This window comes from Penaeus vannamei, chromosome 7, assembly GCF_042767895.1.
Source record: "Penaeus vannamei isolate JL-2024 chromosome 7, ASM4276789v1, whole genome shotgun sequence".
In the NCBI taxonomy this organism is placed as follows: domain Eukaryota; kingdom Metazoa; phylum Arthropoda; class Malacostraca; order Decapoda; family Penaeidae; genus Penaeus; species Penaeus vannamei.
Genome location: NC_091555.1, coordinates 13,491,931 through 13,501,930, shown reverse-complemented (window position 1 = coordinate 13,501,930; position 10,000 = coordinate 13,491,931). Strand labels below are relative to the sequence as shown.

The window sequence follows — 10,000 nt, the reverse complement described above, 5'->3', positions numbered from 1 at the left end:
ACAAAAAATGGAACTTGATTTCAAATATCCTCATTGTGGCTTGAGGGAAGACTTCGAGGCCCAGGGATTCACGCCCGGTACTCACTTATCTTATTCTCGGCCACCTTGAGGGCGAAGCCCTCGAGCGTGAACGGGGAAGACCTTCCCTTCTGGTTGACGGCCGTGACCTTGACCAGGTAGTCGCGGCCCGGAGCCAGTCCTTCCACCGTCAGGTCAGGCGACGTCGACGTCACATTTGCAACCACCCTCCGCGTTGCTGCGTCCTCAACCTGCAACAATCAGTTGCTGGCAATCGAAGCAATAACGTTGAACAGGTACATCTGTTCTTACCGTTTATACTGCTTTAAATGTCCTTTTCACACATATACGTATGTTTACATTTATGAATGTGTGTTTGCATGTGCATGTGTGTGTGTTGTTTATCATTAACACGGCATAAGGAATCCAGTCGTCCTTTTTCTGGCACTCGCAGTGGCCACAGTGAGTTGTGCAAATACCGTAGCAATGAAGTGCTGGTCGAGGCCGCCGTCGTGGCCGGGCTGGCACGTCACCACCAGCGACGTCGGGCTTTGGTTGACCAGTGTGCAGGACTTGGGCTTTTCTGGGGGACCTGCTGGGTACAAAACTTGTTAGGTCATTTCACTGTATGAGTCATGGTATTCAGTATTTTGACCTGTTTCATGCAATACAAACAGTCAGCAAAAGATACGGCACTTATACAGTGATATGGGAGTACAGTATTGAGGCTGCAGTCAGCACCCGTTGTATGGCGAGCAACAAACAAGAGACTGTAGTGTTTGCAGGACTGACGAATCATGCACATGACCAGTCCGGAGGAAGAGCAGACCTGCGGGGCTGATGACGAACATGCACGGCAATCTCTGCTTCCCGGCCTTATTGCTGCCGAGGCAGAAGACGACGCCGTAGTGGTCGGTGCCGTGGGCATGCGTGCTGGGGCGGTACACGAGTGTGGAGGACCGACTGCGGCTGCTGTAGCTGCTGCTGTCCAGCTCCTTGACGCCGCGGCTGCTGTTGATCTTCCATACAAACGTGACCTAAGGGCAGGCAAGGGTTTGGTTATTAGTAGATACGACGTTAAAGGAATAAACACCGGGTAGTAAATATAACCATACATAGACAAAAGAAGTGACGAAAGTACAAAGAGTACTCACATCAGGCGGATTGGCTTCGACCAGGCAATTGAGTTTGACCTCTTCGTTTGGGGTCACTGACACTGTCTCGTTCCGTGGCTTCTTGCACTCCGGTGCAACTGTAGAGAGAAAGCCTTTTGTTTCTTTTGATATTGTAAAGTGGTGTCCTCCTTTTGACAACTCATTAACAGTGACTCCTTAAACTTTACCGAAATCAATAATTAAATCAGCTTCCACGAGTTTTTAGTTGTAGGCCTCTGTAGGCACATTGCGTGTAAATGTTTAATGAGCGTAAGATGCTATGCTTAGAACCATAACGTTTGCGCTTTACACTGGATCACAAAAAAGTCACCCGGATTACAATATAGTCAGAGTGTGTGCCACTGCATGCCATTAGGTTTATAAGACGAGATCTTGTTGCATAAAGCAGAACTCTCCTATGCATACTACATTCATACAGTTGCCTTACACATGACGTTAAGGGTCGTGGCGGAGCTGGTCACAGTGTCGATGGTGTTGGTGACGCGACACTGGTACCTTCCCTGAGCGTGCCGTGTCACCCTCTGCAACACCAGGTTCTGCCCCTGGACGAGCACGTGGTCGGCCATCATGGCGTCATCGCTGTCGCCTCGCAACTCTCGGCCCTGGCGCACACAGGGAAGAGAGGAGAGCGAGAGAGTGAGTAGTACACACACACATGGACACTCATTCACTATCTCTTCCTTAAAAAGAGTGTGACATCCTTTTCCTTCCATTACACAATGCCATAACTTTCTACATATAACACTACTTACCTCGTGTAGCCATATGACTCTCGTCTCCTTGGGGTTTGCTTGAATAACACACTCAAAATAAACATCAGCCTTTTCCCAGATGTTGTCAGGGTCTAACGCCGGCGCTAGTCTGACGGACACTTCGGGAGCAACTGCGGGGAGAGAGGAGGACTCTGATGCTCGGATATCGTTCAGGCACACACACACACACACACATACACACACACACACGCACACACACACACACACACACACACGCGCGCGCACAAACACACGCACGCACGCAAATACACATACACACATAAACACACAGACACACACATGCACATGCATACGCACGCACAAAAACGCCGCACATACACAAACACACACACACATAAACACACACACGTACACGCGTATGTACGCACAAACACATACACTATAACATGAAGTATTGTGTTTCTTTTTATGTTGTAGCATTAACTCGTTGAATATATTCTACGAATGCCTTCGATATTGCCCTGATCCATCAAATCTGCAATTTCTTCTTTGCATGCCATCCGTTCTGCATGATAATGAGGGATCGGTGAACTTTTTCGGGAATTATCCAAAAGCTAATGGTGCAAAAATATATTTACCCCAACTTCAAAGTGAACCGTCTAAAGTCTGTGCCACAACCCAATTCAGTCTTTTACGCCTAAGCAGCGGTCGTAGCTACAGCCACAAACGTACACTTTTAATCTGGTTTTAGATCGTGCGACTCTTTTCGGTCACACTAAAATATCGACTCAGGAGAAATTGTGACATTTACAGCAAAAAAGTTTGCTCTCGTCTCTTGCTGGGAGGGCCGGCTTTTAGAAGTTTGCTGGGTCTCCTTTACCCCCGAAATTTCCCCCGCTTTCCCTGTCCCTAGTATAAATGAGTCAACTGAAACATCACGCATTTCTTTTTTAGCTTACATACTACGATTAAAAGAATGAATGTTGGGCAAATCATAGATAATTAAGGCAAGGTGTAAGAGTTCCCGAAGTCACCAGGGCGCGGGTCCTATACTCACAGAGCACCTGTAGCGTGTGAGTGCTGTTCAGGGAGTATTCTTTCACTTTGGGGTTGGAGGCCGTGCAGGTGAGGGCGCGGCCGTTGTCTCTCGGCGTCGGGAGGAGGCGACCTCGGCCGATGGTGGTGTTCTGGTCCAGCGAAGACTGCAGAGGAATGAGGCCGAGAGAGATTGTGAGGGAGATGCGTCTATGATCATGAAAGATATGAGGAAGGTTCAGAAAAAGACGTGTCGATTAAGATTAATCCATGGGGGCATAATGAAATGAGATTGACCAGAGAGGAGAGACCCACCTGAGCAGGCAGAGGCATGAGGCTGGAGGAGCCGTGCAGCCGCCAGGAGAGGGTGGCGGTGGGGAGGGAGCCGACGGAGCGGCACATGAGGATGGCCTCGATGCCGGCGCGGAGCGGGGCGTCCAGTCCGTCCACCGTCACCTCCAGGGGCGGCACTGCAACGGGGGTTGGTCAGGGGAGCGAAATTACGGGAGCCCGCCAAGCCATCGCCACCAACAACAGAACTAAATATAAATGTTTTCTTTTATGTTCTTTCTCTCTCCTTTGTTTCCAACAACGCTGCGCTGCTTATAATTTTAGAGTTCACAATATACTTTAAATGGGAGAGAATATCCCGAGACGATGTGATATCCGTTCAAAATCAAACTATGCAAAATGAATACAGCATTTCGCCTAATGGACGCAATGCGGTTGGAAGTCGTGTTAAACATCTTATTAAGGCTGCTATAAGTATATTACGCAAACAACTACCCCTGGGGCATTATGCATTTAAATAGAAAATTAAGTTCTTCAAACATTTACTTAAATCATTACTTCAAATATGTTACATGTTGTGAACGAAAAGTATTCAGCATTATGCTCGATGTTATCTACACGCACTAGTTTCGCCCCTCTATTAAACGAAGGTAAATGTGTGTATGTATATCCGTTTGAATGCCTGTATATGCTGCAAACTGCGTCGGAAACAGACTTGCTGCGAGAGAGTTCAGTCTGTCCCTACTATTTCGCGCAGAATAAAGTTCATTATTCATTTCGTCGCTGTCCTTATTGATCTCTGGAGCATTCTATGTGCAAATGTCACTGTTAATTCCATTACCTGCCATCTTTGACTGACACTTCCCCAAAGACTCTTCGAAATTTATCCCAAGGAATATTGCTTTACGAATCGGACTTCAACCTTGAGTCATGCTAACCTTCTCACACCTGTTGGAGCGACATCGCATGACGCTGCTGGGGGCCGTGAGTGGGTTTGATGTGCATGTCGATCTCCTGACCAAGATTGCTGTATTATTCATCGCCACATGAATATCTCCGGTTATCGTTAAATATTATTCCACACTGAGCTGCAACCAATGTCTGTAGGATTAATATTTTTCGATATTTCCGAATGACTTGCTATCAGTCTGATCTTACGCCACAAAGACTACAGTGTTTTAACGTCGTCTCTTTTAGAAATGGACATGACGAAGGCAAAAAGGGACTCCCACTCCATCCTCACATCGTAATGCGTGCGGCTGACCAGAAGAAAAATTATCTATTTTATAACGTATCAATGAGTTCTATTCTTCCATTTTCGCGCCGTTATTGACCATCGTCAACGGTACGAGATTAAAATGAGATTTACCTTTTAGGATAAGAATTTGACCAAGAAAACAACCGCGCCTGGTTAATTAAGTTAATGCAGGAGCTTGCATTGCTTATTGCAAAAAAGTGCTTTGGGGAGCACACAGTATTCCAACCCAGTTAAGGTGCAGTTATATTTGGAATCTCATGTCTTTTTTTTTATCTCATACTTGTCATATCATACACGCAGGCATCTATATGTATTGGGAAATCTAGGCTTTAGAAGTACTTTGTATAGTAAGAGCTTTTGAAAATTCCATCAATCTAAGGATGGAAGGACAGGGAACATAAAAGCTAATATGATATGGGCGAGAGAGTTCTTTGTTGCCATCAGATGCCTGCTAAATCATGTCACCACAAATACCTTCCATGCCTCGAACACGCTAAAAACCATCTAGTTGTAAAATTTAGTCCTGGATCTAACTAGCTTCTTGGGATTTCTCCTGGATCTCACTTGCTCCTTAAGATTTCGGCAAAAATAGAAAAAAACAAGATTAGAAATGACTCAATTTGCAGCCTGCTACATCCGCCTTGACTGGGACTAGGCTCCTGGAAATTTCCATTAGGACGCAGAAATAACTTGAATACTGCAGAAACTAGTTTATTTTTTAAAAGTTATTCATTTATCCATTTCAATGTAAGTCAAAATAATATCAGTGACAAAGCATATGAATATTTTCAAACCTAAATTGCATAACAAATGTTATTTGATCAACTAATATCCAAATGAACTAAATTATTCGAAGCCTATGATTCGACTAGTCCAAGAATGTAAACTGAAGCCAAGAAATGAAGCTACTAAGTTACTTAGGAAAGATGGTATGTGAGGATGTTATATATATATATATATATATATATATATATATATATATATATATATATATATATATATATATATATATATATATATATATATATATATCATGATGTCTTGGGTATTGGTTGGCACGGATTGAAAAGGGTACTTAGGCCACAGATAGGAAAAATGAAAGTAACAAGTATAGGAATAAAGAGGAGGTGGGGAAGAAAGGGACAAAAAGGGCAGTATGATAAACATTAGGAGAAAATATGGCCAAAAAATATGTTAAACTGAAAACCGAGTCGAAGAAAGGCAAATGACAGATGAAAACTTACTCTAGTTATAACAAAGACATACAATAAGAAAAAGACTATAAAGAATGTTGAAAGACGACGATTGAATATATATATATATATATATATATATATATATATATATATATATATATATATATATATATATATATATATATATATATGTATATCAAGAATGGGAGAGAGAGAGAGACGACGGCGGCGATAAAAAGGGATGCAACCAGATATGGCCAAGAGGCACACTTACAGTACATGTCGATGGTGACGACGCGGACCTTCTCCTGCGTCAGGTTGGTGTTGGACGCGACGCACTTGATGTCGCGGCCGTTGTCCTTGCGCTGGAGGCCCGGGAGGTGCAGCGTCACGTCGACCACCCGCACGGCCTCGCCTCGTTCCGAGGGCGACTGGGCGCTGTAGTGCTGCGCCGAGGACGTCTCCAGAATCCTGTCGCCGTCCATCCACCGGACCACCGGCGGAGGGTGACCTGCAAGGCCCGACCTGTCATGTCATGGGCCGAAGGTGTGTATGTGTGTGGGGGAGGTGGGGGTGGGGGGGGTTCTCTGTCTGGTGTCTCCGTATCTGTATATGTTTCTGCATGTTCGTACGGATGTGTACATGAATGTGCGAACCTCTGTCCCCGGAACAGACCTGCAGTCCGTCCGTCCACCAGGCTCTATCAAACGAATGACTCTCGTTAGTCCCCAGTCACAGTCGCCCCCGAACCCATAGAGGAAATCCTCGGCCTCATCCGGCTCCCTGTGCGAGTCCCGCTCTTCTAAAGTCCCTCTCATCCCGTCGGCCTCGCTGATTTCTCTGAGGCCATCGCGGAAGGGCGCCGCGGCTCACTGCTCATTATTGCCTCAATTATAGGATAACCCTTACGTGCATTTGTTACATAATACGCTGGCACTTAGGACGTTGACTAATGTTACATGCTTGAATGTGTGTGTATCAAAATTTGCCTTAACGGATATAAAGGTAAGGAAATGTATATCATGCTTTTTATTATCATCTTTCACTTTGTGTTTGGGGAATAAAATCAGTGTTGCTTCTACTACCACAATAAAACTATGGCAGCTCTTTTATCACTACAACTTCCTAAACTACTACTAAAAATGTATCTGCCAAATTACTACTTTCACTGCGACTGCTAATACAACTTCTATTGCTACAAGCCCCACCGGCACTCCTATTACTACCGCCACTACTCCCACAACTTCCTCGGTTACTAGATCGAGCAAACCGTTCGAAACTTCGAGCCCAACAACTTCAAACCCTTTCCTTGAGCAGAAACGCTACTGGAACTCACACGCTACCTCTTTCGAATGATAACAATAACAACTACGCTCCTAAGGTCGACCTAGGGAAGCCACACCTCCTAATTAACCACAGGCACCGAAGCAACGAGACGGGAAAGGCTAGATCAGTAGCACCTCCAGGGGGTGTCATGGCGTCTGATTCTATTTTTGGAAAAAAAAAAAACATGGGGTTTATTTTGATGACGTCACAAAAGTTACGGATGCTTTGTAAATATGGTCGATCATTTTGGTCTCTTCAATTTCCGAAAATGATGGAAAATAATGATTCAAATGGTAATATTTGATCTAGCCTTTCCCGCAGCGAGACACTCACCTCCGTACGCCCGACACGACAGCATCACTCGGGAAAGCAGCTTGTAAGGACCCACGACCTTGCCGATCATGGTGCCATAGGCGTCGAACACCTCCAGGTCCTGAATCTCCTCTGGAATGGAGGGAAGGGGATGGTGAGGGGAAGGGTCATGGTAGTCATGGTGCTGATGTGATGGTGATGGGTGTGAGGATAATGATGATGATGATTGATGGTGGTGGCGATGATGGTGTGGTGATGATGATGATGATAGTAATAGTGATAATGATGATGGTGATGGTGATGATGATGATGGTGACGAAGAAGATGATGTTGAGAGAGAGAGAGAGAAAGAGAGAGAGAGAGAGAGAGAGAGAGAGAGAGAGAGAGAGAGAGAGAGAGAGAGAGAGAGAGAGAGAGAGAGAGAGAGAGAGAGAGAGAGAGAGAGAGAGAGAGAGAGAGAGAGAGAGAGAGAGAGAGAGAGAGAGAGAGAGAGAGAGAGAGAGAGGAAAAAAGAGAGAAAGAGCGAGAGAGTTCTCATGCACCGTTTGCCGCTGTACTAACCGTGCACCGTGAGCTGCAGCAAAGACATCATGGTCTGCGAAGTCATGAAGTCAACCCTGCAGGTGTAGTTCCCGGCGTCAGCGAGAGTGACCTTCTTCACGTCCAGAAACCCGAGCCGAGTCTGGCGAAGGAGTATGGAAAGAAAATGTGAAGGATTGTAAAATGGGACGAAAGGGCTCCTCCTCCTCCATCAGCGAGGCCTCCCGCCGCAGACACCTTCCGAGTGCCGGGTCGTGCCCGCGCTGTCGAGGCCCTTGCTCCCTGAAGCGTCTCGCCCGCCTTTAATGTTATAATTTTAGGTTCCTCGCTCTTACCCGAGTCTTGTTCGCATTGCCCCTTGGCTCCTGAATTCGTTCCGTCGACCTGAAATATGAGGATTTTTAGTTTCCTCTCTCTCTCTGCTTCCTCCTTCTTTCGGTCCGCTTGGGCGCTCCTCCACCGCTAAAGACAATAGAATCAAACTGAATGAGTATAAAACTAGAGAGATTTACTCCCTCCATCTCATTGCTTTAGTTTTCGTCTACTTCTCTTTCCTCTTCATCCTCCCCTTCTCTCGTTTATCCAGCCTTCTCCATGCCCCCTTCGTCCCATGAGCTTCGGGCGTGGAACGGAGATTAATTTGGTAAGTTTGAGAACAAATCTGGCATTAGCGTGCTATCACTCGCGGGCCACAAAAATGAAGCCCGACGATTGGGCGCATCGCCGGCCCGTGATTGATTGCCTTCTCTTACTTACTCCTCAGCGGCATGAGTCAGGTCATTGCGGATACTTTCTGGCATATTAGACCCCGATATGTTCCTTGCTGTGCCGTCTGTTCGAAAAAAGATACATGCACGAACGGGGAAGGGAAGGATCCGGATAGGTAGATGTCTCGACGCAGTTTCTACCTGATGTGAATATTTCTATAATCTGAACAGAAAAAAACATAGAATCCACATTAGCATATCTCATCTTAAATGCAGTTCCTCTCCCAAAAGTAGAAAAGGTATGAACGGGAATTAGCAGTTATACTATGCATGCATATGTAATTAATCAGTCAATATTACACTTTTATCGGAATTACAAAATTTTAAAGTTTTATTGTGATAGTGTTATCATAGGTCATGCACTATGAAATTCTTTATTTTCCGTCATACCTTTTCCTGGAGATCACACATCAATCAACAATTATCTAAAGTTCATTTATAGATAAACCAGGCGCCTTTTAAAGAACCAAATTCACTCGCGACTTCCAGTCTTCCGGTGAACCCCTAAAACACACACCCAGCCCCGGCGCGAAATGCATCACACCCTTATGAACATGAACTAAGCCCTTGTCTAAAATCTTACCTTTATATGCCCGCATGAACTTTCCCCTTCCAAACTACAGCAACAACTTTACCTTGAAATTACGGGGGAAAGTTTCCAGCCTAAAGTGGGATCTTGTTCCTAGCTCGGACTTGTCGTGAACCTTGTGGTGTCCTGCGGCCGTCTCTCTCGCGTCGTAACTGTGGGCGGGTGATAAAAAGGCGGACTTTTAATTCAGAGGTTTGGGCTGAAAGGCGTGTTTACAAAAACAACTCGGTGGATGTTGTTTTAATGAACAGTTGTAGAGAGAAATGCGTTTTTGTCATAATAATGTGATAATGCTGGTTGCGGCGGCGGTGGCGAGGGTGGTGTTGAAACCGTTAATGATGGGGGTTATTATGTTACAACGATGGTAATGGCGATGCTTCTGCCATTATTGCTACTCCAGTGAATGCTGCTGTTGCTAATAATCCTAATGCTAATGACTATGAGAAGTGGAAAGCACTCTTAGTACGTAAACCCTCACCAGCATGCAAACATCCCTTATCTCACAGCGTTGGGAAATACTTCAAATTCATCCTAGATCTCGACACTGATCGGAATCACCGCTGAAATCCAATCAAAGACTTTCTGGCTCAGGGGAAGCCTTTCCATAATTTCAGACACACACACACACACACGTGTGTGTGTGTGTGTGTGTGTGTATGTGTGTGTGTGTGTGTGTGTGTGTGTGTGTGTGTGTGTGTGTGTGTGTGTGTGTGTGTGTGTGTGTGTGTGTGTGTGTGTGTGTGTGTGTGTGAGTATGTGTGTGTGTGTGTGTGTGTGTGT

General features: G+C 45.4%; 1 protein-coding gene across 2 annotated transcripts in view; it reads right to left on the bottom strand.

Annotated features, from left to right (window-relative positions):
• LOC113812640 (nephrin) overlaps positions 1–9,412 on the bottom strand; it is a 12,005-nt gene extending 2,593 nt beyond the window's left edge. The window contains exons 1-12 of one of the 2 annotated variants that reach the window (XM_070123521.1): positions 9,267–9,412; positions 7,886–8,006; positions 7,346–7,456; positions 5,961–6,197; positions 3,257–3,411; positions 2,964–3,108; positions 1,946–2,076; positions 1,621–1,795; positions 1,173–1,270; positions 848–1,055; positions 498–613; positions 86–269 (exon numbers count right to left, since the gene is read on the bottom strand). In XM_070123521.1, coding sequence (XP_069979622.1) covers positions 86–269; positions 498–613; positions 848–1,055; positions 1,173–1,270; positions 1,621–1,795; positions 1,946–2,076; positions 2,964–3,108; positions 3,257–3,411; positions 5,961–6,197; positions 7,346–7,456; positions 7,886–7,931 — 1,606 coding nt within the window. In that variant the 5' untranslated portion in view covers positions 7,932–8,006; positions 9,267–9,412. The remainder of the gene's footprint in view (positions 1–85; positions 270–497; positions 614–847; positions 1,056–1,172; positions 1,271–1,620; positions 1,796–1,945; positions 2,077–2,963; positions 3,109–3,256; positions 3,412–5,960; positions 6,198–7,345; positions 7,457–7,885; positions 8,007–9,266) is intronic. The other variant, XM_070123523.1, reaches the window with a different exon arrangement.
• Positions 9,413–10,000: the final 588 nt, after the last annotated feature.